Here is a 27,728-nt window from a genome sequence, read left to right as displayed (position 1 = left end):
AGACTCAAACAATGGGTTAGTTAAGGTGTCAGTCGTTTTCAGTGTTTTGTCTGACATGTGGTCAACATCAAGAATTGAACCCACCTGCTCTTCATACTGAGACACAAACATCTATTTGAAGACTTCTGTCATTTTATAAACTGATCATGAGGTCAACAACCCCCTTAGCCCTGGTTCACACTAGATACGTTTTAAATTGTAAATGACTTTAAAAACGTGGAAGACAACAGACACAAGGACAAATTTAACTGACTTTTAATAATTTCATCTTAAGAACTATCAGTAGAAATTTGAGCCAAGAACCAAAATCACACACTTGGTGTGTTACACTCATACAGCTTCAGTCTGCTGAATCCTGGGAACTTGGATCCGACAGAGACTTGTGTAATAAAATGTGACCTGACAGCGAAACAAAAAGTGGAGACAAAATGCTGGAGGATGTCATGACGATGAAAATGAATTCACCACACTGTAAATGTTTTGAATTGGAAATTAATGCTGCTTAATGTTCCATCACTGCTCCTTTCATGTCTCAGGATTTCAAGTCATAAATATAATTTGTGATCTAGTAGACTTTGAATCAATTTACAGCCAAGACTGGCAAATCCAAATCAGAGCGACAGGAGTTTTATAACCACAATTGTTTGAGTTTGTTGGGGCCCTGGGAAAAAATTAAATATTCAAACAATTTAAATTTCATAAGTTAGCATTCATAGTGTGACAATTAGCTTAGAAAAAGTATTTTCCTAAGTTAGCTAATTATTTGAAGCCTGCTAGCTAAGCTAACAAGTTGACTTCTGGTGACTCCAGCAAAGCTGGACACATTAGGCTGCTCATTGTCCTGTAAGTGCCAAATAATTTGAGACCATCTCTTCATACACTGGGAGATAAGAGGTTTAAAACAAGTAAAAGAATTTTTAAATAATTACTGAAACTGGCAGATTCAAGCTCATACAAAAGCAAACTTCACATGTGCTCTGTAGTAAACGTCTGAATTAAAAATGGCATCGAGGGTTGTGGTCTATCAGCTCAGGGACTCTGTCTCTCTTAGCTTTCAACCCTAAAGCACTAAAATTTCAGTCCAATCCTGTTTGAGCTGTGTAAAACTTGGGCAAGTGACATAATGAAGACACACTTAGATAAAGTCCAGTGTCATCAGCACGTCAACAGCTCTCACTTTCATATTTAGGACTATGGTTTTGGTTGGATCCATCAGGAAAAAGTTCAAAACAAGATTTGATGTCAGTAGCATTTTGATTTTTTTCAGGAGTCTAAATACTACGGAAAAAGTTTAATTCTAACTTGAAATAAAAGTCAAAGTTCCTGAAGCAGAGAGAAGACGCGGCATTTTTGTGACTAATATACAAGGGACCAACGTATACTGTCTTAGTGATGACACCAAAAAGTCTTGCTCCCACGGGCGGGGAACTTGTTGCTGATTTAAGGGTCACTCGAGCACAGAGCAGGTTCTTCTCCACCATGGTCATCAGAGTTCACTGCTACATGAAGGACTGAGTAGACAACCTCGTTGTCTCTACCACGGAGGACGCCGTTTGATGATGCGGCGGCCCTGTCAAAGAAGTTCACCTCACAGTAGGTAAGTTTGTTCATTTCGTCTTGATCCTGGGAAAAGAAAACAGAGGTTAAAGTATAAAATGATGAAGCATCTGTCCAAAATTCAAACTAGTTGATATTTTATAATCGTAATAAAAATACAATTGCAGCTAAATGATGATCGATGTGGCAACAGTTGCTTTGTGTCTATTTCAGTTTAATCACTCTTCTGTAAACTGTATCTGTATTTCCTGCTGATCTGGGGACAGAGCAGCATAGTAACCTACCTACTAACCAGTCTACTAAATTACTACTGAAACTGAACTGTGAAGAACAGTAATATTTACTATACAGACAAGACAAGTCCGTCCCAGTTGTGTCTGTCACTTTTAAGTGTCCCCTGGAACCATTGTAGACCACTGTCATAGTTCTGTTTCCACTTTAAACTGACTGTAGATTTGTATTTTTCGTTGCTCTCTGAGACATTTCGGTTGTGTTGTGGCTTTTTAATGCTGTGCCTCTTTTGTCAAAACTCCAAAGTTCTTTTTTTTTTTTTCATTTACTTGAGTTTTGTCTATTTGAATGTGTTGTTCTTGATTTGCAGTGCTGTGACCTCTCAGGGCCACCGTACTTTCCCGTCTTTGTTGGCAAACTGTGTACCACTGCTGTACCGAGGTTAAAATCACAACTGCGATTTTAACAGCGTTAATTAGAGACAACCACAGTCCAGGGATTAATACAAACTTTAACTTACTTTGTGCTGAGAACAGTCTGCAGAGCCAAAGCTGTTGGCATCTTTGTCCTCAGCTTCATTTGGTTTGGCATATTTGGCATGAGCGTAAACTGCAGAGATTTCCACAGGAAGAGCTCTGCTCTGTCTCTTCTCTCCGATTTCCTCATATACTTGGTTGGACTAAAGAGAAAGAAGATTTGCTTTAGCAACTCACTTCACAAACGGGCCGATTTTAAATGTCCTCCAACTCACCTCTGGAATAGAAGCATACACTTCTTCAGAAGGCTCTGGAAAACATAAAATTATGCTTTAAGAGTGAAATGATCGACACGAAGCAAAGTGGGAACGTGTGTGAAAAGAAGAACTTGGGTTTTGTGGTTTTGTCTGCTTATCTGTCCAGTCAGCAGCTGGAGCTGCAGCATTTCAAATTTTGATTAATTATCTCCATTAAAGCATTTATCGTGTTGGTAAAACCCTTTAGTATGATGGAGGTGTCATTTTATAATTTACAGCTGGGAGTGGGGGGCATGTCGCTGATCACAGGATCAGACTTTAAAAACGTATGGACTGCACTGTTGAAATGTCTAAGGTGTCCAAAAGAAGAAGACAATTAATGCTTATGACTGATTAAAGAACTCAACCGGTCATCCTGTTCAGAGTCACGTGGGGCCTCCTCAGATGAGGTAATTACAATCATACTTAGACATTTAGATGATGCTTTTATGCAAATAAGTATGTATCAGCCACTAGGTAGAACTGTGGGGTTGAGTGTCTTGCCCAATGACACAACAAGAACAGGAATTAAACCACTGAACCTGGACTCTACTAACTCAGCTACGTTTTAGATGAACAAAATTCACCTTTGTTGCCAAAATGGCCAAAAACATAAACTTAATCAAAGGATTTGATTTTTATGTCTCAGGTGAATCCTCTGTTGTCGGATATGTATTTGTTTAAATTAGTTCTTGGATTTTCTGTTCTCTTTTAGTCCATGTTTCAGAGCTGCAAGAGACAATTAGAGCGGATCAGCAGCAGCTGTGTCGCCTCCGTGGAGGCTTTTTAAAGCTCATGCAGCACAAGGTTCAATGTTGTCTTGGTTACTGAGACTATGGAAGCTGCCGGGACTTTGCTGATTTGGGTGCTGGTGCTTTGGTTTCCCCAAGGTCTTTATGTTTTCCATGCTCCCAACATTCTGTTGGAAGCTTGTTTGTCAGTGGCTGTAAATGGTTAAAGCTTTCAGACAGTTATCTCTTAGTTATCAGATTATGTCTTTGGATATCACTTAAATTCCTACAAGGCCATTGAGCTGTAACTGGTTTGTGACCTGTTGCTATCAAGAAGTGCAAACATTAATAGAAGGTTTTCTGTCCACAGGTTCTTGTTTGCCAGTCGACAGCACAAACAAAAGACATGATAATGGACTATACAAGAGAGTGACTGGTGAGAACATCACTGACCTAATGGTTTGAGCTACTTCCTGACACTAACTTCATGTCTCTGTACAGATCTGTTTCCCAGTGAGGTCTTCATAAAAGATGCCCTGAGACTTTTCCACTCTGTGGAGTCCATGTTGGAGCAACGTGCTAAAGAAGGTGAGGAGACATGTTCAGAGCCTTGGTGTTTTCCTTACGATGTACTAATTTTAAAAGATTTAATGCTTTGGTTGGAGTATTTTTACCCAAACTAACTCCAACAGAGACCGCGTTAACCATACAAGGCCACGTTAAAAAATCTATGAAGTTGGAGTAGGTCTCTTCATTATTCTGTCATGTTGGCAATAAGAAAATCCCTAACAGTGGGTCACTTCATGTGAAATCCAAGTTAAGTTTAAGAAAATTGCACATTTTCAGTGGTTTTATTTCTTAATTCTGGGGTAGGTGACCCTGGTCCTTACATCTTCTGAGCTGTTTCTTAACCCATCCCTACCACCCCAACCCCTAAAATGGTTTGTTTTAGCTTCTGATTGCCTGAACACACCTGATCCAGATGGCTAGGGTAGTTTATGGATAGTGGCATTCAAGAACAAGTGTTGTCCCACTGTGTACAGAACTTGATTCCCACAGTAGTGTTAATCTATAGAAGCTGAACACAACTTGTAGACTTATCAATTTAACTACATTCTTTTTAGTGCAACTAGAATCCAGTGGGGAGGAAATGAGGGTACTTGATGGCCACCTGACAGTTGCGCAATCTGCAAACAAAAATGTTAGAAACCAGAGGCACAATGTTGTGAGGACCACTGCGTCCCCCTACCGGACCACAAAGGCCAGCACAGTAAACGGAGTACTCTCCCGACTTGACCTTCAAGGCCACGCTGGCAATTATGGACTCCTGACCACCAAGGCCAGCATGGCAACAATGGTGACCCCTCTACCTGACCTCCGAGGTCCTCCTGGCAACAAGGGTGGCCCCCTGACCACTAAGACCAGCACGGCAATGACTGTGCCCCACCGACTATACCACCAAGGCCACCACTGCCTAGAAGACTTCATTGGAAACTTCATTTAGCAAAGAAACTACCCGAAAGTATTAAAGTTTTAAATATAGGGTTATAGAGATTTTGTTTTGTGCCTAAAAGGTTTCCTGTAAGAAAATAAGTGTATTCAAATTTCTCTGTAGCTTGAATTGTAATCTGAACTGGTAACCAGTGGTGGATGAAGTACTCAAACTGGAAGTACAAATAAAGAATAATGTTCTTTAGTCAAAGTATAAATACCTGCTGAAATCTCAACTTATGTTCATGAATTATATTTTACTTAAAAGGACTTCACTTTTATGCCCTTGTCTGTTGACCAGTGCTGCTCCATTTTTTATTTTTTTTGGGTGGGGAGACGACATTAATGAGTCTTATTTCTAAACTACGCATGGTGTGTGTGTGAGAAGTAGGCAAAGCCAAATTTAAGCTCATGAAACCAAAGCGTTAAATTACTGCTCATCAGCTCACTGAGTACTGCTAATGTCAAATAAGTAATGCAACCACAAGGGGCCACAAGCCAGCGTCTTCTTGAGCCAGTCCCAAGTCTGGATAAACGGGAGAGTTGTCAAGAAGGCTATGTGATGTAAAGCACATGCCAAATTAAACACGCAAATTATGACTTCCACACCGGATCGGTCGGGGCCTGGGTTAACGACTGCAACCGGTGCTGTTGACCTACAGGGTGCCATTGGAAATTGGGCTACTGTTGGTCGAAGAAGAAGAGGAGGAAGGTGTTTTTGTAGACAGAGAGAGAAGAGGAAAGCTAAGAATGTAGGACTGACAGTAGGGACTTTGAATGTTGGGACTATGACAGCGAAGGATAGAGAGTTGACTGACATGATGCAGAGAAGGAAGGAGGACATACTGTGTGTCCAGGAGACCAGGTGGAAAGGTAGCAAGGCTAGAAGCTTAGGAGCAGGATTCAAGTTGTTCTACCATGGGTAGAGGAGTTTGTGGGGAATGTTGTAGCGGTGAAAACAGTATCAGACAGGTTGATGAGCCTGAAGCTGGAAATTGAAGGTGTGACGTTCAATGTTATGAGTGGTTGTTCCCCACAGGTAGGATGTGAGTTAGAAGAGAAGGAAAAATTCATGAGTGAGTTAAGCTTTTCTCTTCTCTCTCTGCTGAGGAACACATCTTCCTCCTGGCACCCTGTAGCTCAACAGCACCGGTGGCGGTCGTTGTTAACCTGGGCCCCGAAAGATCCAGTACGCAAGTCATGATTCGCATGTTTGATTTGGCCTGTATTGTACGTCGGACACCCTTTCTGATACAATCCTCTGCATTTGTCCAGGTCTGGGACTAGTACAAGAAGACACTGCATTGGGCCCCCTTGTTGTTACATTCAGCTGTGGCTCCATTTATAGCTAATAAACCAGATGATGTTAAGTTTAGAGTAAAATAACAGATCACTTTAAAGCTACTGTGTAAACCTCACTGCTCAAACCTGTGGACAGGTGCTCATGCTGTTTTGTTGCATATCCTCCTGAGCAAGGGAGAAAACCTCATCCTTAAGGTTAAAGTCAACTGGATGCTCAGAGGTTTGTGGGGTGAGCAAACATGTTGTACTGTAGAGTGAAAGGGGACCTACACAGGTTTGAGCTTCTCAATTCAACTGCTCATATAGCGCCGATTCACAACTAGTCATCTCAAGGAAGTTTACATAATAAAGTCAAGACTTTACAGATATGTAGAGAAAACCCTACAAATCCCCCTTGAACGAGCCATAATGGGCCTTAAGGGAGGAAACCTCCAGCAGGACCAGGCTAAGGGTGGGTGGCCATCTGCCTGGAGCAGTTGGGGTGAGTGGACCGTGCTGCCCTCATTGTCAGAATATCAACTTAGTCCTCAAAACTCAACATCTAGTGCCAATGTTTGACTTTTGGAGTAAATCAAAGTAAATGGTAAACTGAGCTGCTTGTGTCTTGTGCTGGTAAATAAACTTTTTCCAGGCAAAGGGAGAACAGTTCCATTTTCATCGGCCTTAGAGAAAAGGCCACTTTCAGCTGTGTAGTGTCCTGCCTGGCTGTGACCATGTGAAGTTGACTCACCTTTGGGTTTAGGAGAAGTCTTCCTGCAGAATTTTAGTAGAACCAGTGAGATGAGTAGCACGGTGAGAACCACAGCCAGGCCAACATACAGCATTGTCTTATCTGCAGCAGGTACACACACACACACACACACACACACACACACACACACACACTTTTAATTTGTGTTCATACAAAGACATATTTAAACAAATATCCCGGCTCCTAAAAATGATGTTCCTATGCAACTAAAGTGCAAATGAATTTTATATAAAAGCTTTTGGTTGGAGACTGTCATGTGTCTCTGTACCTGTGTCTGTTGCTGTCTCAGGCTGCTGCTCTTCAGACGGGTCAATGAATTTAGGTAAAGCAAATGAAGCTGTGGAAGTCTGTGGTGTTGTTGCTTTGGATGGAGCTGAGAACAAAGAACGCACGTAGAAAAACAACATATGGATAAGAGACAGATATTAGATTAGTCTTTGTGCATCCAGGCTGCACCTGGGAATGTTTCATGGACGGGGCTGCCGTGCGAAATTCTACACATCGAATCATCAGCTAAACTTCATTGTTCAGTTTACATGCACTTAGCAAACCTGGTTACAGTGAAATCAGCACGTACATGCAGCAGCAGCGTAACCACCTCTGTCTTATGCTGAAGCCTTGCGCAGAGAAAACGCTGCTTTCTGACTTTGTGTGTTTGTGTTGCAGAGTGACAGCAAAGCGGGACAGAAAGGGGGGAAAAAAGGGTCGGACACTTGCAGCTGGTCACAGCAGGAACTGTCTGAATTTATAGAATCCACATGGGAAAGTGACTTATTCAAACTTGCATCAGGCACTTTGTGTTTAGACAGACTTTGTTTTTTAAATGAAGCAGTGTCGGGCCGTTCTTCAGAAATCTACCTGCGGTAACCAGCTAGCACTTCTCCATCTGCTATTTGACAAACGTGTCACATGTTCAATGTTACATTTGTTAATTCATCTACACTTTTTAATGTTTAGAATGAAATTTAAAAAGGCTATAGGAGCTGAATGTAGAGAAATACAGTGGTTGACTACTAATTAAAAGGAGATACTTATTCATTTTCTTTTCCTTTTGAATGGAAGCTCACCCTCTGTGATGACGATCTTAAACCCATGAAAGGACGAGCCCAGACCACAGTAGTACAGTCCTGAGTCGGAGTCCCTCAGCTGTGTGATGGTCACATGAACAAACGCTGCTTCAGAAGACTCTAGATATAGGATGCTGTGTCTGCCTGTCCGATCTGTGTCACCGTTTGTTTGAACAAGAAGGTTTTTTTCACACGGGTCCTTACAGAGGATTTTGCTTGTTCCAGTGCGAGTGAAGGAACACGCAACCGTCAGATTTTCTCCAGCTTTTGCTTGGACGCGTTTGTCTTCAGAAAAACCCCGGTTTCCATCCACCAGTGCTGTTTAACAAACATTAAACAAACTATAGTTACTATCTTTAATTAGTTAATTAATTTAATTAATTTGTATAGTTACTATCTTTAATTAACATGATAAATTACGACCCCAGGACTGTGGTTTGATGTTAGAGCCGCAGTCAAAGTGGGAGCAAGAGGCAGGGTCCAACCTGGACAGGTCTCCAGTCTGTCTCAGGGCCAACACAGAGAGTCACTACCTAAACTAACCAGGGGAAAACTACCCAAGCACTGGGAGAATCGTGCTTGATTTATTATATTATTTTATTGTGATTTAACATGTTGTATTTCCTCATTTTACATTTTTATTACATATTCACCTTGTGCATTATTATATTTTTTAAATTAGTTTTTTATTATCGTGCATTTATTTTTGTTTTTCTTTTCATTTTTTTCATCGAATCTGCAAAGCACTTTGAATTGCATGAACTGGTAAAAAAGGCCACAATCACATAATGTTTGATTTACAGATATAGCACATTCAGTTCTGCAAGTGTATATCATAAAAGGAAATGAATACCTGCATTTTGGTTAGAAATGTTATGGACATTTTTTAACTGACTTAATGTTTTACTTCAGGCCCTTTTTGCTTTAAGTGCAGCAAACTGTTTAAGTTAGTTAAATGAAAACTGTGTACAGCAAATACAAAATCAATGGTTTCATCTATCACCTGCACCTGATATAAAATTAATAAGTACAACAATATCACTTGACAGTACACAGATAGACCGGTCTCTGTGTGTGCATCAGCTGATACTTCACTACTGACCTGTGTACACATTAATGAGCACTGATGAAGGATGTCAATCAAAATATGATATCAGGTCTCTGACTTTCTGTGGAAACTTACCATCTACAACAATGATTCCAAACGGGATATTGTCATTGCCCAAACCACACCTGTACTGTCCTGTGTCAGACCCGGTCAGCTGTGTGATGGTCACATGAAGATTAGATCCCTTCTCATATCTGATGCTGTATCTGCCACTTTGAGCGTTGAAATTAGTTGTTTCAATGAGAATGTTTTGCTCGCATGGTTCCTTGCACAAATACTTCCTTCTTCCAAATGATGAAAATGGGCACTGCACTCTGATTATTGTTCCTTTAATTCGTGTAAAGGTTTGTGCATTGACGAAATTAAAGTTTCCATCCTGCAGAGCTGTTGAGAGGATCAAAAATCAAAATTTACAATCTGTAGGTGATGTGAGTGGCTCAAATCTGGTCACAATATTTCATATAAATGAATAAAAAAAAAACAACCTTGCAATTGCTAAACTCAATTGGTTTTGAAATAAGTCCAACATAAAAGGAGATGGTTTAGACTCAGGCCTTGGTACGAATTAGCTTAGTTACATTGGTTGCATTTGCTTATGATTTCACAGCAAAGCTAGAGCTGATTAAAAAAAAAAGATGATTGGTGGACGGATAAAAGGTTAAAGTTGAATTGGCATGCAAAAGTGGGATACGTCTATGAGCTGGAAGTGTTAACAAGCATTGGTGTTAGTGGTTAGCATTAGCAATTAGCAGTAAAGACAATTAGCCTTCAAGTCTAACACCCACAGACATTAGCAATCTATTAACAATGGCCACTTTACATCAGTAGAGGAAGATACAAATGTGCAGATAATCTAGAGCAGCTCCAGTATTTTTCCCTGTAGTTATTGACAGTGGTAAAATGATTTTGTGTCTCTGAAAAGGGTGGTGCAATAAGCCAGCGGTGATAAAAACATTTTCGCTCTTAAAGAATCGGGATTAGTTAAAAGGGCAGGAAGACGTCGGGTTATACCTGTCAGAAGCATTAAGCAGATAACAGGGCTAGTTAGACGGACTCGTGCCGTGAAGCGGTATTAATATTTCAGCCTGCGTACAGATACTGAGAGTTGGGTGGATGACAAAGGATTGTGTTCATACTGAAATGAAAACCTGTTCAGTGTTGAATGTGTTTAATATTGTGACTGATAAGTAAAATGTCACTGAGCCTGGGTTTGCTACACTTTTGCATTGTCTTTAATTAAGTGTTTGAGCAGATCATCAAGATGAGGTGAATTCAGAGTAAAATCCGAGTTACGTCACTACATCAAGTGAATGTCAGATGATGTGAACGTTTGTACAGGACTCACTTTAAATTCACTTTAATAAAGTGCTCACCGAAGTCAATGTAGCGTTTGGTGGAATTTCACAACTGCTAGAAAAATCTCTTTAGCTAAACAAATTTAAACTGTGCCGTCGTTGCAGAAATGTTAGTTCTTTTATTACGGTCTTTCTTTGACAACCTCGTGCATCACTTTAAGAATATGTGAGAATTTCGTGGGTTTTTATAGCTGAATATAAAGTAGTTAAAATCTTAACTATGGCCAACAACAAACTGTTAAAAGGCCGCTGGGAAGTAAGGAAATCAGTATTATGAAAGATGAGCATAAATTATTGCAAAGGAGAACATTCAGGTCTGTTGGTTTCTTCTTTTCCTTTGTTCTGTTCCCTTTCAGGTGTTGCCACAGCGAATCATGTGCCTCCATCTAACTCTGTCCTCTGCATCCTCTTCTCTCACACCAACTAACTTCATGTCCTCTCTCACTACATCCATACATCTCCTCTTTGCTCTTCCTCTAGACCTCCTGCCTGGCAGCTCCAACCTCAGCATCCTTCTACCGATATATTCAGTTTCTCCTCTGAACATGTCCAAACCACCTCAATCTGGCCTCTCTGACTTTATCTCCAACACATCTAACATGAGCTGTCCCTCTGATGTCCTCATTCCTGATCCTGTCCATCCTCGTCCCTCCCAAAGAGAACTTCAACATCTTAAGCTCTGCTACCTCCAGCTCTGCCTTTCCTTTTATTCTCGCTGATAGTCTTGTGACACAACACGCCTGACACTCTTCTCCACCCAACATTCAGCTCTGTTGTAAGAGTTTTAAATGCTGCAATGAAGAAAGTACAGACTGTGCTCACAAACCACAACAGCTCAGTCTGACTTTGAATATCATGTCTTCTCTCTTTTAACAGAACCAAAAGTTGATTTACTGTCATTTACCTACAAATTCAAGTGTTTGTAGCATTTTTTTGTGTAACCTTGTAACTCGCTGTACAATGTTCATAGTTGGTTACATTTATTTCTTCACATTCATGGTGATGCAATTTTTAATTTGAGGAACCACTTTGCCATTAAATTATATTCACAGTTATATTCACAAGCCCATATGTATGTACACTGAAACCGTAAATTTTATTTTCATCCCCTTCAGTTCACCCAGATTTCATTGTAACAGAGACAAAATCTGTTAAACTCAAAACTAAGTCTGATCAAAATAATTAATACATAAACCGCTCAGGACAAACACTGAACGGCTGCTGCCAAATGTGAACAAAGTAACTACACAGAGTGACAGTACTCACAGAGGAAGAAGCAGCAGATCAACGTGTGGAGGATTTTCATGTCGACGCGCTGATGATTTATCTCTGCTGCTTTTTCTTTTTGTCATTGACAAACCAGGAACTCCCCACTTCTCTAAATGATGGAGTTCCTCCTCCAAACACAACAGCTCGGCTCGCTTCCTCCGTCAGTGGCCATCTGCACATTTAAAGCCCTTTTCCACAGAAGACCAGGATTTGCCTGTAGTGCGAGACAGTGTTCGCTTTAATGATCGTAACACAACATGGCACATGTGATTACTATAGTAGGGAAGTTTGTAGTGTTTTGTTTTTTTGTAATTTATTTTGTAACTTAACCTTACGATGAAGTTTTTGTGCCTAAAACTAACCCACGTCATTTTTTTGGATCTGCCTGAGCCAGTTAGACCCAGTTCTACACCGTCATAGTGGAGTCTCCACCCACAACATCCATCTCTCTCTGCTACAGTGGTGTCTTGAGAATTCATATACAATGTCAGAACACAAAGGTTTATTTAATATATATTTAATATATTAGTATATCTTTCATTAAAATTTTGAGGTATATAAAACATCTGCACCTACAGTCTAACTTACAATTCAGATTATGGATGAAAGTATAATGTAGCCCAATCTTTGTGCTACATTATGATATCTGATGTGAAATAATAATAATAGTATTCACTAAGATATGGCTAAACATCAAAACAAATACTGTGAAGCAGATATTCAACTTTCATGTAAAAATTTATGCTACAGAAATATTATATCATGAAACTAGGGCATTTGAGTAGAAGCATACAATGGTAATTTATTCATCAAAAACAATTTATTGAAACAAAAGTGGTGGTTACAACAACAAATGTCAATGTCTCAGCTTGTCAATTGGTGTCATCTCATGATGTCTAAATGTGAACAGCGTGATGAAGAGGACTGTTAAATACAAAGTGGGGGGGGGGGGGGGGAGTTTCTCTGTGCTGAAATGTGTTTGTGGAGAAAAGTGCTGCTTTTTTCCATTTGTCAATATTCACAAAGTGAGCACTTTGTTCACTGGTTAATGTTAATGCTTGTTTTTTCTCCATTCATTCATTTAAAATGCATTGAACACGGCTGCATTTTTAAGAGTAAATCTTTCAACCATAAACCTTTTATTTTCAATATTTTTTTGGGGGGGAATGTCCATCTTTTTAACTCACACTGTATTTGTCCTGCTCCTGTACTCAGATGTGGTCACAGTGCAGTTTGACCAATGACCAATGTGACCAACTGTCTCATCATGTTACAGTTCAGATCAAACTGTCTCCATCTTCTGCTCCAGATGTTTGTTACTTATTGCAGATAAAATCCAGTTTCAGCTTCATCTGGTCCATCTGTGAACTCTGTGACTGGCAGACAAGACAGAATGAAGCAGGGTTCATGGTCCCAACATCAGAACCTGGACTGAGATGCTACTTCACATCTGTCCAATGAATGAAGATCCTCTTTGTTTGGTCCACAAAACTAGAAGGTTCCAAGTTTGAATTCCAGACTAAATGTAGCATCAGTACAGTGACATCCAGGTGAGATAATGATCCAGTCTGTAGATCAGCAGCTGCAACATGTTCATTTTTAGCACAATGCTGAAAATTCACCTGAAGGTTTTTTCTACACACTGCAAAGACAATGTACCAGGATCCACATTGATTAGAACTGGATTCTAGAAACATTTACTCTGCAGTGTCAGAAACACTGGCTACATGTTCATGTCTAGACTGTTTCAACCTGTGGACAGAATAACATGAATAACTGAACCTATAATTGTAAAGACATCACAGAGTGTAGATCAGTGAGACTGTCCTCAGTCAGGGACATTTTAATGAAGAACATGCTGCTGTCTTACCTGCTACTGCAAAGATGTGTCCATAATATTCTCTCCACCTTTGAGAGGTTCCTTTTTGTGAAATATGGATTAAAGACATTTATGTTTGTTGCTGTAAATACAGTGAAATGCAGCAATAACAGAAAAAACACATAAAACTTACCTGATTGTTATAGTCTTCATTTCCTTTTCTGTCTGTAATAAAACATTACCAGTAAAAAAAATCTTTAGTCAACAACTTAATGTTTGACTGATCATATTTTTATCTATTAGAAACATGTTTTGTTTTTACCTGTGTTTACAGTAATTTTCCTCTTTTTCTTGTAGAGAGAAAATAAAACTGCTCCAATAATTGGAATTAGCACAATAACACAAACAACAGCTCCGATCACAATTCCTGTGTGGAATAAACTGTTCTTTTCACATTCAGCATCAGCTGAAGCAGTTCCTGCCTTTATCAGCTGAAGATTCTTTAAGTCACATCTGGAATGACAGGACATTTACAGAAATATGTAGGACACCATGAGGTCACTGCAGGAGGAAGAAAATCAGGTGTCAGTGGCTGATGTGAAGCTTCACTCACTGTGTGTGTGGTTGACAAACTGGAAATGTTCCATCTGAAAATGTTCCATCAGTGCAGTCAGAGCACTCAGTGTCTGAGGAGGATGTTCCTGTGCAAAGACAAATCACATACAGACACATGTTCAGCAAACACAAAAGCTCTGTGATCTGTGAACATACAGATATGTGCAGGTCAGACACATTCAGGGACCAATAACTTTCACTCTCTCTTTAAAATGGGAACAGTTGGACAAATCGTAAACCCTGGTCCTGTGGGAACTGTCCTGATAGTTTTCTGTCTGTCCCTGCACTGCTGGTCACCTGGATCAGGTGTGTTTAATTAATGAGAAGCTGGAAGACACCATCTTAGATGAGGGTGGGTTGAAGAAAGACAAAGCAAATTGGTTTCTTCCAACTTCTGACTAACTGAACACCTGATCCAGGTGATCAGCTGTGGGGAGGTTAGAAAAAAAACAGAGTATTTTTCACTGTGGACCAGGGTTTGGAATCCATGATGGTTTAGTTCAGATCAGTTTGGTGAACTTTGGTTTTCTCATTTCAAAACCAACCTTTTCTGCTGATGTACTGTCCTGGTTCACAGCTTTTGTGTCTGTGTGCTCTCACACACGTGTCCTCTGTGGAGTCCACACAGTAAAATCCCTCCAGTGGTTCACAAACTGCATCTGATGTTGTTGTACATGATGTTTTTGTCTTCAAACCAGAATCTGTGAACACATAGATGTTACAGTACATGTGGAAATGCAGGATCTCTGTTAGAGACCAGATAAGATGATCTTTCTGACGTCTTTGGGAAACAACACATTTGTGCAGTTTGGAGCATTGTTCATAAATTCACAGGCAAAAGTAGGAGAAATAGAAGATTTCAAAATGTTCTTGCATGTCTCAGCTGAGTTTAGCAGTTGATCCAATGAACTTTGTCATCATACATGTCCTTCAATAAAAAGAACCTGTTAGAACACTAAACATGTCCTAACTGGTCATGTAGTATTTTAGAGGCCTTTGTTTCTGGATCCAGTCTTTAATTAGCATGAATAGAAAATCTGTAATGTTTAAGTTCATCACAATCAACAAGCCTTTAAATCTCTGCTCAGACTTAGTAACTACTAACAATTACAAGAGATTGACAGAAATATACCTGAATTACAGTTTGTGCAGATTAAACAACGTTTAAGTCCAGTGGGCTGATTCATAAATGTTCCCTCCAAGCAGGAAAGACAGGAAGTATTTCCGAACTCTGTGCAATCAGTTTCAACTCGACTTCCTGTTGTAAAGAAAACCAACAATTAATAAAATATCACTGACATTTTATCATTGAAATGTCCCTTTAACATTAAGTTGGATCTTACCAGCAGGACACATAGGACAACATTCATTTCCTATCTGATACTCTGCTCGATGACATGTGAGAGAATGTCCACTGAAGATGTTCATCACCAGTATCTGTGGAAAAAGAGAAGAAGTTTTTTATCTCTGACCTTTGAATTAGACACTGTCACAAAGTGAAGGAGTCAAACAGAGAGAGAACAATGAGGTGGAGAGAAAGAGCAGAGAAATAAAGAGCAACAAGTGCAGTGTAGTTTTTTTAGTTATTACAAAATTTAAATCCTAACCTACTATGTTTGTGTGGATGTACATTACTGTGTAAAAGCTTTAAGTTGCCCATCAGCTTTGCGGTTTTAACAAGCTGCATAACTAAAAAACCAACACATATTTCCAACAAAGCAGCTTCTACAGGCAGAAGTCAATATTTACTGTGACGTCCTTTAAGGCCAGTTCATGACTGTCAGTGTTTTTTTCTCCCACATAGAATTTTACTGCATCAGCAGTGAGTTTGGATCATTGTCCTGCTGTAAAACTAAACTGTTCCCAATCAAATATCTAATCAGCCAATCACATGGCAACAACTCAATGCATTTAGGCAGGTAGACACAGACAAGACTTCTGCTGAAGTTCTATAAGAACAAAAGTCTTTTTCTTGTTGTTTTATTGCAAACAGGACATTAAAGATGTGAAAATCCTTTAGTCCTGAAGGTTTGATGTAAGATTTAACACCCACCAGATGTGACTGTCCTCAATTTGTTCCAATGTTTTTACCAAAAAACCCAAAAGATTCAAAAACTGAATCTGTACATTACTAATAAGCTCAGTTGGTAAAGTCGTCCACGGATCACAGGGTCAGTGATCTCCAGTCCCAGCTATATGTCGAAGTGTGTCTGGGAAAGACACTGAACCCCTAACAGCCCATTCCCCTCCCCAGCTGTTCAGTAATAACTTAATTGAAACTTGAATTGAAAAACTTAATTGAGTTCTGCTTCAATGTTAAACATGAGCTTCACCACTGTTTCACATACTTGAGTTTTGCAAAGCCTTCAAATTGTCTTATTCCTCTTTTTTTAAACAGTTGCAGTGATAATGAAAAAGCAAACAGCTTAAGTTCTGCTGGATTCTGACCTTCAATTGTCTCCATGAGTCTCAGATTAAAGATCACAGAGCTGAAATGCAGCAGACTTTGACCTGCTGATCTGTGATGATTAACAACAACAGACTGAACACAGTGAGGAAACAACCACAATGATCTGCAACACAACACATCCTTCCATCACACCAGCAGAAAGAAAACTCACCTACATCAAACTTTCTCACTGATCACTATTTCAGACACACTGTGCTACATTTCACCCCCACAGTGTTTCACTCAGTGAAGCTGCTGAAGTTTCTCTGAACAAAAAGCTTCAATTTCTCAGTTTATTGTTGGACACTGAACTTATTTTATGAGGGACAGAGACTGCGAATCAGAATCAGGATATGAAAAAGGTTTTCAGATCAGAAATGAGGAGGAGGAGCAATAAATGGCAAAAATAGCACAAAGACAAGCTTCTATTTATTTACTGTAATAAACTGTTTTACCAGGAAAGACGCGACTGTCACAGACGTCCTCAAAGGCATTTTGGCTGAAGACAACATCTCACTGAGATTTAGGATGAAGTTTTTTGTGTTGTAACATCCAAACACATGAAGAATATCTGGAAATAAAAAGAAACATTTATTGTAAAACATCACTAAACAGCAGGTATGAGATCGACTTTATTAACATTTGCTCAAGAACAAACTTGGCCTCTTTGGTTAAAATGACTGAAGCCAAGAACGTCCATTGATGCAGCTACATTGTTATGCTGTTATCTCATGATGATGGAATAATTTTCTCTTTTCTGTATTTATTCACAACTGTACCAGTCCTGTGTGTGTTCAGATGAAAACTGGAAACACAGGTAAAATGTAACACTGAGAAATTAAATAATTTTGCTCATAAATCTGCTGCAGCTTTGGTTATTATTGGAAACATGGGACAGGAACCTGCAAATATCAGACAGATGTGAGATGATTTGTGAATATTCAACAACGGCTCATTCAAAACATTCTGAACTGGGATCTTTTTATCAAACTGTTCTTTTTGTAGAGATGCTCTAAAGATGTGGGGTACAAACACAAACTACAGACATTGTCTGATAAAAGACAACTTTGGTGTGGAGATTAACTAGAAGGCAGAAGTTAGTTTAATGTTCTCTCTGAAGACTTTGTCTGATGGAGAATTTAGTCCACTTTAATCTCCATTGTTCATTATACTGTGATTTAATTACTTTTTTTTTTTACACAAATATTTTGATGTGGCAGAGTTTATCTGCAGAGGCTGAGAGAGAAGATAGAACAATGTTATGTTCATGTTCCAGCTTGTTGCTGCAACTGCTGCATATTTAGTGTCTAAGGTTACGTGTGCTGGAAACTGAAAGTAAAATAAAAATCTCAAAAAAAACTGTTTGAGCTTGAACAAGCTGTTTCTCTGCCTCCACCTCCTCTTTCAGTGGTGCAGTAAAAACTGAAACAAGCTGCTGCTAAAACATTAAAGTATTAACATTAGAAATCAATACACAACAATATGTTGACACTTAGACACCAGGTCAAACAAAGACGAGACATTTCAGTCTCAGACATTTCATTTCTGTCTTATTACAGCTGCATCCGTGTCTGTCCCGCTAAAACAGGACAGATCATGTCTTCATTTACTCATTTATTTCAAATACAGAAATAAACACGGTGATTTTCACTGCGACAAAACAGGTTCTTTATTAAACATTTCTGTACTACAATAATACACGTATTTGTAGTTGTACACGAGTGTCCACCGGTACCATACTGATGTACTGGTCTCTCAGGACTGGTTCTGGCCTTTGACTGAACAAATAACAGAAATTCCGCCACTTACCGTCGAGTGTGTGAAAGTTATGCACTGAAGCTGTTTCCCCGTCGCTGTTCCTGTCAACAAGTTTTGGAGACATTCAGGTTGCCTCGGAAACATGATTTTCATCTTTGTAACGTAGCCCGAATATTTAAAAAGCTGAGAAAATAATGGTGCAGTTTTCCATCTACAAACAGCAGTTAGAAAAACGTTCGATTTCAGCAATAAAACATCTACACGAAGCTGTAACAACTAGAACAGGTTTCTGAGTGAAAGTGAAACTGTAGAGTCAAAGGAGAAAATTATCTGTTAATTGACCAATAGAATCACTGGAACCTGTTTGTTTATCACTTCAAATATTTGAAGGTTTGTACGTTTTTCATGTTATAATACTCTGAACCTGTCAGTGTTACAAACAGTGGGATCAGGTCTCACTCACATGAAACTAATAAAGAAATAAAAGTCAGATGATAATTCACTGTAAATACTGAGTTTTAATGTCGGAATCAAAAACGAACAGCCACTAAAAACTGTTCCAGTGTTGAGGAGGAGGTTCTCTAGTAGATGATTGGTCCAGACCTCGTCCCCTGGTTCTCAGTCTAAAAGTCCAAAATGAAGAGACAGTGTGACTCAGTGACTAATGTGTTTTTACAGCTTAGATTCTTTGATCTTTCAGAGAAAACACTGATGTGAAATCTGATTGTTTTATTTTTAATTTAATAGATTTCATTCAGATACTGTTATTTTTCGAGTCGAGTCAAAAGCAGGAACTAAACAGGAAAACAAACTAACACTAGAATGGGCCTTTCCTACAGGAAATGTGTGTGATTGCTGAAAACCAGCCGCTGCAGCTGCTGCAGCCATCGCAGAATCTGCAGTTCTGAACGTTGTAGAAGTTGTCCAGCGGAGCAATAGAGGCAAAACTGTAACATGTGAAGCATTTCATCATGTGGCAGGTGTCCACAAAGATTCATAACGTTAGCATGTGTAGTTTCTGAGATATTGAACTATTTAGAAGTGACAGCACATGAAACAATGAAGAAGTTTTCAATTGCTATTCACCAACTCTCCAGCAGATGGCAGCGTGTCCAAAGGAATCAACTGTTGCCATCTTGTCCTCTTAACACTAATGAAGTTCTGAAGACAAGATGTCAAAATAAAAGCACCCACCATAGCGCCCCCCAGTGGAGAAAGACGTGAAATTGAACACGCGAGTTCCGGGCAGTGTCCTGCACATAGACTTTCCATTGAAAAAAATCATATTAATATTCATAATAATTACAGTACATTAGCTGTCAGCACGTCTCTCCCAACCATGTTTAACATGTTACACGCATCATACAAATGTCTTTTGAGTATTTAATTTCCGCTCTTTCTCTCTTTTCATTAGACACCGTGAAAACTACAAGAAATAAAAGCACATACAACTTTTGAAATGAAAACATGTTTTCCAGTCAAAATCTCTGAGGCTCGTGTTCGTACAGAGCATCGTTACCAACTCTAGTCACATGACCCGTCCATCAAAATAAAAGCTTTTACAAGCCCGTTCAACTTTCCACCAAACATCTTTGCATTTCACATACAGACCTAGTTACAAATACATTTTAACAGTTGTATGAAACTAAATAATTCTGAACTTATAACAGAACCATAATAATAAACCTTTCAATAAACATGTCTTTCACACAATTACAAACACAAACTCATTTTCACTTTGTGTATTTTTGTATTTTGTGTTTTTTAAACTCAAATGTTTGTAAGTGAGGCAAAGAAGCAGAGTCAGAGAAGAAAAAAAAGTTTACTGGTGAAAAACAGAGAAATATGTTGTAGAATTGAGAACAATAAAATCAGGACAAACTGCCAGTTATTTATTACAATAAACAGTTTTATCCACAAACATCGTTCTGAAGTCTTTTTAAATAGCAGGAAACATCCAAAATAAATTCAGCCTCAAACTGTACTGAGCTGTAGGTCAGATAAGATCAAATCTTATAGAAGGACGATGGAACTTTTGACTTCATTCAGTAAAATTATAACAAAATAAAAACTGTCATAAGAGATAAATGAAGCCATGTGACCATCGTTTAGAATGGAGGAAAATATTTGTTGGCTGATTAACTTCTTTAATTCACGTTAAGGGAGGACGTGTCCCTCCTGTCCCCTGTGGTGGTTATGTACTTGGGTTGAGCCCTTTATAGAGTGTGGTGAGGGTCTGTCTCACTCAGAGAAACTCAAATAACATCAGCAACATGATTTTCTGATGGTGTCAACTGACAGCAAACAGAACAAACTGCACATCTTCACATCTCTGATGTCAATAAAGTGTCAGTTTCCAGAGAGGAAAAAGTTTGGATACATGTCATTGGATTTTTGTTAAACTCCATCACTTTAACTTTTGTGTTATTTGTTGCGTCCTGTCTGTCACTCAAGTGTCTTTCATTCACAAACTACATGATTTTAACATGATCCCGTTGTTTCATCCAGGTGCTGCCCACACTTGTGGTCTCTGTCTATTTCAATAGTGATACAGAGTAAAGAAAATGTATATTATTTTATTATCTTATCAGTGCAGTTACAATGTTTCTGGAAACGTTATGAACATTTAAAGTCTTCAGTTTTTCATTCGATCATCAGAACCCCTCACATTTAATTCAGTTTTTGTTGCACATATACTCTACATAGATCTGTGTGTCTGAGGTGCTGAGAAGTGACAGCTGTAACTCAAAGTGACCAGAAACGAAACAACTCATACTTCATACTTCCCTTTATTAACTAAACGTTTCCCTAAAGCAGGGACAGTGTCCCAGCAGCAGCAGCAGCAGCAGCAGCAGTTATTAACTAAACGGTTCCCTGAAAGTGAACTAAAAAAGAAATAAAAATTGTTGGACCAGTTGTTAAAACCACAACTTTAAAGAAGAAACAAAATGCAGTAAATAATACTTCTATTTTACTGCATCGAGTAGTTAAAACATCAAGCAGTTTGATGTGAGGGACACTCTGGTCTTTTGGGCTTTTTGGACACTGGTTGTTCAGGAGTGTTTGACTGGTTTGTTCTTCATGAATTAATTAGAGAACAGATCCACAGAAACACCAGTCAGAATGTAGCACAACAATCACACTTTGTTCATTATTGATATGATGCAGGTTCTTAGTTTGTCTCAACACTGTGGACTGAAGCAGGGACAGTGTCCCAGCAGCAGCAGCAGCAGCAGCAGCAGCAGCACTGATGGTGCAGGTTTCATCCCTAGCAGGATTCAGTCAGGACAAGCAACAGGTCTATTGTCTGAAGAGTACAGAGGGTTTGAGGGTCTGGACGAGGTCTCTGAGGTATTTCACTGTAAAAACACTGTGGGATTCACAGAGAACATCAGAAGGATTTAATGAAGATTATGGGAATCAGATCCAGATAAAATCCAGTTTCAGCTTCATCTGGTCCATCTGTGATCTCTCTGACTGGCAGAAAAGACAGAATGAAGCAGGGTTCATAGTCCCAACATCAGAACCTGGACTGAGATGCTACTTCACATCTGTCCAATGAATGAAGATCCTCTTTGTTTGGTCCACAAAACTAGAAGGTTCCAAGTTTGAATTCCAGACTAAATGTAGCATCAGTACAGTGACATCCAGGTGAGATAATGATCCAGTCTTTAGATCATCAGCTGCAACATGTTCATTTTTAGCACAATTCTGGATGTTTTTTCTATCCACTGCAAAGACAATGTACCAGGATCCACATTGATTAGAACTGGATTCTAGAAAACATTTACTCTGCAGTGTCAGAAACACTGGCTACATGTTTATATCAGGGTCGTCTTGTCCTCAGTCAGACACATTCTGCTGCACAGATGGTTCAACACTTTTCTCTCCTCCATTCAGAAGGTTCCTTTTTGTGAAACATGGATAAAAGAGTAACATTAATAATGACGAGGGAGGAAAAAACCTTCCTGTTTGTTACTGTAAATACAGTGAAATGCAGTAAGAACAGTGAAGACACATAAAACTTACCTGATTGTCATTGTCTTCATTTCCTTTTCTGTCTGTAATAAAACGTTACCAGTAAAAAAAAAATATTTAATCCAAATTTAATGTTTGCCTGATCAAATTTTTATTAAAAATATTTTTTTTTTACCTTTGGTTGGACACATTTCCCACACATTTATCTTTTTCTTGTAGACAAAAACTGCTCCAATAATTGAAATTAGCACAATAACACAAACAACAGCTCCGATCACAATTCCTGTGTGGAATAAACTGTTCTTTTCACATTCAGCATCAGCTGAAGCAGTTCCTGCCTTTATCAGCTGAAGATTCTTTAAGTCACATCTGGAATGACAGGACATTTACAGAAATATGTAGGACACCATGAGGTCACTGCAGTAGGAAGAAAATCAGGTGTCAGTGGCTGATGTGAAGCTTCACTCACTGTGTGTGTGGTTGACAAACTGGAAATGTTCCATCTGAAAATGTTCCATCAGTGCAGTCAGAGCACTCAGTGTCTGAGGAGGATGTTCCTGTGCAAAGACAAATCACATACAGACACATGTTCAGCAAACACAAAAGCTCTGTGATCTGTGAACATACAGATATGTGCAGGTCAGACACATTCAGGGACCAATAACTTTCACTCTCTCTTTAAAATGGGAACAGTTGGACAAATCGTAAACCCTGGTCCTGTGGGAACTGTCCTGATAGTTTTCTGTCTGTCCCTGCACTGCTGGTCACCTGGATCAGGTGTGTTTAATTAATGAGAAGCTGGAAGACACCATCTTAGATGAGGGTGGGTTGAAGAAAGACAAAGCAAATTGGTTTCTTCCAACTTCTGACTAACTGAACACCTGATCCAGGTGATCAGCTGTGGGGAGGTTAGAAAAAAAACAGAGTATTTTTCACTGTGGACCAGGGTTTGGAATCCATGATGGTTTAGTTCAGATCAGTTTGGTGAACTTTGGTTTTCTCATTTCAAAACCAACCTTTTCTGCTGATGTACTGTCCTGGTTCACAGCTTTTGTGTCTGTGTGCTCTCACACACGTGTCCTCTGTGGAGTCCACACAGTAAAATCCCTCCAGTGGTTCACAAACTGCATCTGATGTTGTTGTACATGATGTTTTTGTCTTCAAACCAGAATCTGTGAACACATAGATGTTACAGTACATGTGGAAATGCAGGATCTCTGTTAGAGACCAGATAAGATGATCTTTCTGACGTCTTTGGGAAACAACACATTTGTGCAATTTGGAGCATTGTTCATAAATTCACAGGGAAAAATAGGAGAAATAGAAGATTTCAAAATGTTCTTGCATGTCTCAGCTGACTTTAACAGTTGATCCAATGAACTTTGTCATCATACATGTCCTTCAATAAAAAGAACCTGTTAGAACACTAAACATGTCCTAACTGGTCATGTAGTATTTTAGAGGCCTTTGTTTCTGGATCCAGTCTTTAATTATCATTAATAAAAAATCTGTAATGTTTAAGTTCATCACAATCAACAAGCCTTTAAATCTCTGCTCAGACTTAGTAACTACTGATAATTACAAAAGATTGACAGAAATATACCTGAATCACAGTTTGTGCAGCTTAAACAATGTTTAAGTCCAGTGGGCTGATCCATATATGTTCCCTCCAAGCAGGACAGACAGGAAGTACTTCTGAACTCTGTAGAATCAATTTTAACTCGACTTCCTGTTGTAAAGAAAATCAACAATTAATGAAATATCACTGACATTTTATCATTGAAATGTCCCTTTAACATTCAGTTGGATCTTACCAGCAGGACACATAGGACAACATTCATTTCCTATCAGATACTCTGCTCGATGACATGTGAGACAATGTCCACTGAAGATGTTCATCACCAGTATCTGTGGAAAAAGAGAAGAAGGTTTTTATCTCTGACCTTTGAAATAGACACTGTCACAAAGTGAAGGAGTCAAACAGAGAGAGAACAATGAGGTGGAGAGAAAGAGCAGAGAAATAAAGAGCAACAAGTGGAAGAGGAGGTGAGTGGAGGAAGATGCTGATTAAAGCACATAAGAAGAGAGGAAACCTGAGGGAATGAGCCCAACTTACTGTACTTACACTCACCTGCCACTTTATTAGGTACAACTGTTCAACCAATCACATGGCAACAACTCAATGCATTTAGGCAGGTAGACACAGACAAGACTTCGGCTGAAGTTCTATAAGAACAAAAGTCTTTTTCTTGTTGTTTTATTGCAAACAGGACATTAAAGATGTGAAAATCCTCAAAAACTGCCTCTGTCCATCACTAATAAACACATTCAATGTCCTTTAAATCTGTTTACAAGAACACTGCAGTGTTTTATTAAAAAATAATAAAGTGTTTCCAGTGACTACAAAGTATTTAGTCTAGTTATTGAAGGTTTCTTACAGAATCTGTATGAATATGATCAAACCTTGGTGACTGGTGACACTAACAGAAGAAACACGGAACAGAACCAGGCTCAGGGTGAACGGCCATCTGCCTCAATCGATGGGGTGAGTGGAAAGAAAAGAAAGAAGCAACAGATGAAACCCAGGTTGGTAGAAGCAGTAAGTACACAGTGAAAACACACAGCTCCAAAGCTGGAGACACCTGCACAAATGTACAGAGAGACAGAGACAGAGAGGGAGACACAAACTTAATGTCATGTAATGATGACATGAGAATAGCAAAAGAGAGGATTTGTCTCTATAACATCTTATTATTTTCATCAGAAGTTCCACTAAATGTTAATGTACATTATTGGTGCAGTTTAGGAGATTTAGGCATTTTAACTTTCTTAACGATAGATTAAAAGATTTAATTTCAGTCACAAAGTTGATTAAATTATTTATTAAATTATTATTTCACTTTTATAACATTTGTTAATTAGTATTATTTCACCCATATTTGACAACAAACATTTATCAGTTCTTACATCAAAGTCCATCAGTTCTACTAAAAATCTGCTAGAAAAAAAGAAAATTCATCCTCTATAGGAAATTACAACATCCAGTCAAATGAGTTGTGTCACTTGATACTAAGCAGAATCATGAGGAAGAAGCTTAAAGCACAGCAGTAAAGTGATGAGTGTGGACGTGTTAAACATGAGCTTCACACTGTTTCCCACTCTGAGTTTTGCAAAGCTCACTGAGAAAGACTTTTTTTATCTTTGTTTTCTCATCAGTTGTAGTAATAATGAAAGTGAAACTTACTTGAGTTCTGCTTTAATGTTAAACATGAGCTTTACCACTGTTTCACATACTCTTGAGTTTTGCAAAGCTCACTGAGAAAGACTTTTTTTATTGTCTTATTCCTCTTTTTTATAGCTGCAGTGATAATGAAAAAGCAAACAGCTTAAGTTCTGCTGGATTCTGACCTTCAATTGTCTCCATGAGTCTCATATTAAAGATCACAGAGCTGAAATGCAGCAGACTTTGACCTGCTGATCTGTGATGATTAAAAAAATGGACTGAACACAGTGAGGAAACAACCACAATGACCTGCAACACAACACGTCCTTCCATCCCACCAGCAGAAAGAAAACTCACCTACATCAAACTTTCTCACTGATCACTATTTCAGACACACTGTGCTACATTTCACCCCCACAGTGTTTCACTCAGTGAAGCTGCTGAAGTTTCTCTGAACACAAACCTTCAACTTCTCAGTTTATTGTTGGTCACTGAACTTATTTTATGAGGGAAAGAGACTGAGAATCAGAATCAAATTATATGAAAAACTTTTCTGATAAGAAATGAGGAGGAGGAGCAATAAATGGCAAAAATAACCCAAAAACAAGCTTCCAGTTATTTAATGTAATAAACAATTTTACCGAGAAAGACGAGACTGTCACAGACGTCCTCAAAGTCATTTTGAAGATCAGGTCGATCGTTTCAATTGGCTGAAGACAACATCTCACTGAGATTTGTGATGACGTTTGTTGTGTTGTTACATCCAAAAACATGAAGAACATCTAAGAATAAAAGAAATATTTAATAACTGGATGATGAGAACAACTTTAATGACATTTGCTTGACAACTTAGCATCTTTGGTTATAATGATGAAAGCCAACAACGGCCACTGATGTTGCTGCCTTTTATCTTGTGATGACCGGATAATTATTATATCTGTACTTATTCACATATGTACCAGTCCTGTGTTTGTTTAGATGAAAACTGGAGACACAGGTAAAATGAAACACACACACTGAACACATGCTCTGAATAGTTACATGATGACCCAACGTAACGAGTTTATTCAGGCCTGAGTGGAACAAAGACCTAACCAGACCTACAGAGGATATAACTGGGTTCCTCAGCCACTTTATTCAGACTGAACAAGCTGCTTGGATAAGTAGCAAAACGTTTCTAACTAAGGAAAAGAAACCTTCAACAAAACTGGTTTAGTGGAGTCAGACTTTGTCTGGTGGAGAATTTAGTCCACTTTAATCTCTCTTGTCGCTTATACTGTCATTTAAGGACATTGCTTTTTGGAAAATCCTTCCTTTGGTTGTGTTGTGGCTTTTTCGGCGCTTTTTTTAATTTTTTTATTTGCACCTAGTCGTATGTGGGCCAAGTCTCCGGCCTACATTGTTTTTCTTTTCGATAAAATTAAGATTGTTAATACAGCTGCATCTGTGTCTGTCCCGCTGTCCTGGTGTCTACAAACAGGACAGATGTTGTCTTCATTTACTCATTTATTTCAAATACAGCAATAGGTTTTATTGTACTGCGACGTTTGCGGAAACAGGTTCTTTGTTTAACGTTACGTAAAAACTAAACTGCGCAGTTTTCTGTACTACAATAATACACGTATATGTAGTTGTACACGAGTGTCCACCGGCACAATACTGATATACTGGTGTCTCAGGACTGGTTCTGGTCTTTGACTGAACATATAACAGAAATTCTCCCACTTACCTTCGAGTGTGTGAAAATGATCCACTGAAGCTGAGATGAGACGTTCAATGACTTTATCTTTGTAGCGTACATTCAGCAGTAAAACATTTACTCTGAGCTGTAACAACTAGAATCACTGGAATCACTGTTTGAATGTTCAGTTCAAATATTTGAAGGTTTGTAAGTTTTTCATGTTAAAATACTCTGAACCTGTCAGTGTTACAAACAGTGGGATCAGGTCTCACTCACATGGAACTAATAAAGAAATAAAACTCAGATGATAATTCACTGTAAATACTGAGTTTTAATCTGGGACTCAAAAATGATCATCCACTAAAAACTGTTCGTGTTGAGGTTCTCTAGTAGATGACTGGTCCAGACATCGTCCACTGGTTCTCAGAGTCTAAAAGTCTCTTTACAAAGATAAAAACACGTGTGACTCATTTTTTATCAGATTTAGTTAAAATATTGTTATTTGTTGACAGATTTACAAGAAAAGAGCTTTTTTCAATCTAGCCAAAAACAAGAACTAAGAAAGAAAACA

General features: G+C 38.8%; 3 protein-coding genes across 7 annotated transcripts in view; all 3 read right to left on the bottom strand.

The window, feature by feature from the left end:
• Positions 1-239: 239 nt before the first annotated feature.
• Positions 240-12,961, bottom strand: LOC137139068 (uncharacterized). The gene is made up of 9 exons (XM_067525774.1): positions 12,822-12,961; positions 11,632-11,848; positions 9,086-9,394; positions 7,903-8,220; positions 7,104-7,208; positions 6,815-6,916; positions 2,540-2,574; positions 2,309-2,467; positions 240-1,623 (listed from the first exon to the last, which is right to left on the bottom strand). The coding sequence occupies exons 2-9, from the start codon at positions 11,669-11,671 to the stop codon at positions 1,441-1,443; spliced, it is 1,251 nt and encodes a 416-aa protein (XP_067381875.1). The 5' UTR covers positions 11,672-11,848; positions 12,822-12,961; the 3' UTR covers positions 240-1,440.
• LOC137139069 (tumor necrosis factor receptor superfamily member 14-like) lies at positions 12,436-27,292 on the bottom strand. Of its 2 annotated transcripts, none has more exons than XM_067525775.1 (9): positions 27,206-27,292; positions 26,118-26,258; positions 24,068-24,161; positions 23,857-23,982; positions 23,270-23,425; positions 22,723-22,810; positions 22,429-22,622; positions 22,305-22,336; positions 12,436-13,010 (listed from the first exon to the last, which is right to left on the bottom strand). In XM_067525775.1, exons 1-9 carry the CDS (start codon positions 27,275-27,277, stop codon positions 12,951-12,953), a joined length of 963 nt encoding a protein of 320 aa, XP_067381876.1. In that variant the 5' UTR covers positions 27,278-27,292; the 3' UTR covers positions 12,436-12,950. The 2 variants fall into 2 exon arrangements, with proteins under 2 accessions (XP_067381876.1, XP_067381877.1); XM_067525776.1 differs by lacking the exon at positions 12,436-13,010 and adding an exon at positions 20,079-22,182.
• LOC137139070 (tumor necrosis factor receptor superfamily member 14-like) overlaps positions 13,493-27,728 on the bottom strand; it is a 32,496-nt gene continuing 18,260 nt past the window's right edge. For 2 of the 4 annotated variants that reach the window (XM_067525780.1, XM_067525779.1), the window contains exons 3-9: positions 15,412-15,505; positions 15,201-15,326; positions 14,614-14,769; positions 14,067-14,154; positions 13,776-13,966; positions 13,647-13,678; positions 13,493-13,555 (exon numbers count right to left, since the gene is read on the bottom strand). In XM_067525780.1, coding sequence (XP_067381881.1) covers positions 13,508-13,555; positions 13,647-13,678; positions 13,776-13,966; positions 14,067-14,154; positions 14,614-14,769; positions 15,201-15,326; positions 15,412-15,505 — 735 coding nt within the window. In that variant the 3' untranslated portion in view covers positions 13,493-13,507. Of the gene's footprint in view, positions 13,556-13,646; positions 13,679-13,775; positions 13,967-14,066; positions 14,155-14,613; positions 14,770-15,200; positions 15,327-15,411; positions 15,506-16,972; positions 17,089-18,326; positions 18,574-27,728 lie in introns of those variants that run through there. The other 2 variants (XM_067525777.1, XM_067525778.1) reach the window with 2 other exon arrangements.

The sequence above is a fragment of the Channa argus genome, chromosome 13 (assembly GCF_033026475.1).
Source record: "Channa argus isolate prfri chromosome 13, Channa argus male v1.0, whole genome shotgun sequence".
NCBI classification, from domain to species: domain Eukaryota; kingdom Metazoa; phylum Chordata; class Actinopteri; order Anabantiformes; family Channidae; genus Channa; species Channa argus.
Note: the sequence above shows the minus strand (reverse complement) of the source record. Positions and strands in the feature narration are given on the sequence as shown.

What these genes read in the sequence shown, in the direction of transcription:
- LOC137139068 (XM_067525774.1), bottom strand. Translation starts at nt 11,671, where the DNA reads ATGAAAATCCTCCACACGTTGATCTGCTGCTTCTTCCTCT. An exon ending in TGAGACAGCAACAGACACAG is followed by an intron (nt 6,917 to 7,103) that starts GTACAGAGACAC and finishes TACCTGCTGCAG; the next exon opens with ATAAGACAATGCTGTATGTT. An exon ending in TGTATGCTTCTATTCCAGAG is followed by an intron (nt 2,468 to 2,539) that starts GTGAGTTGGAGG and finishes CTTTCTCTTTAG; the next exon opens with TCCAACCAAGTATATGAGGA.
- LOC137139069 (XM_067525775.1), bottom strand. Translation starts at nt 27,277, where the DNA reads ATGTACGCTACAAAGATAAAGTCATTGAACGTCTCATCTCAGCTTCAG. An exon ending in TTGTCCTATGTGTCCTGCTG is followed by an intron (nt 23,983 to 24,067) that starts GTAAGATCCAAC and finishes TCTTTACAACAG; the next exon opens with GAAGTCGAGTTAAAATTGAT. An exon ending in ACAGTACATCAGCAGAAAAG is followed by an intron (nt 22,811 to 23,269) that starts GTTGGTTTTGAA and finishes GTCTTTGCACAG; the next exon opens with GAACATCCTCCTCAGACACT.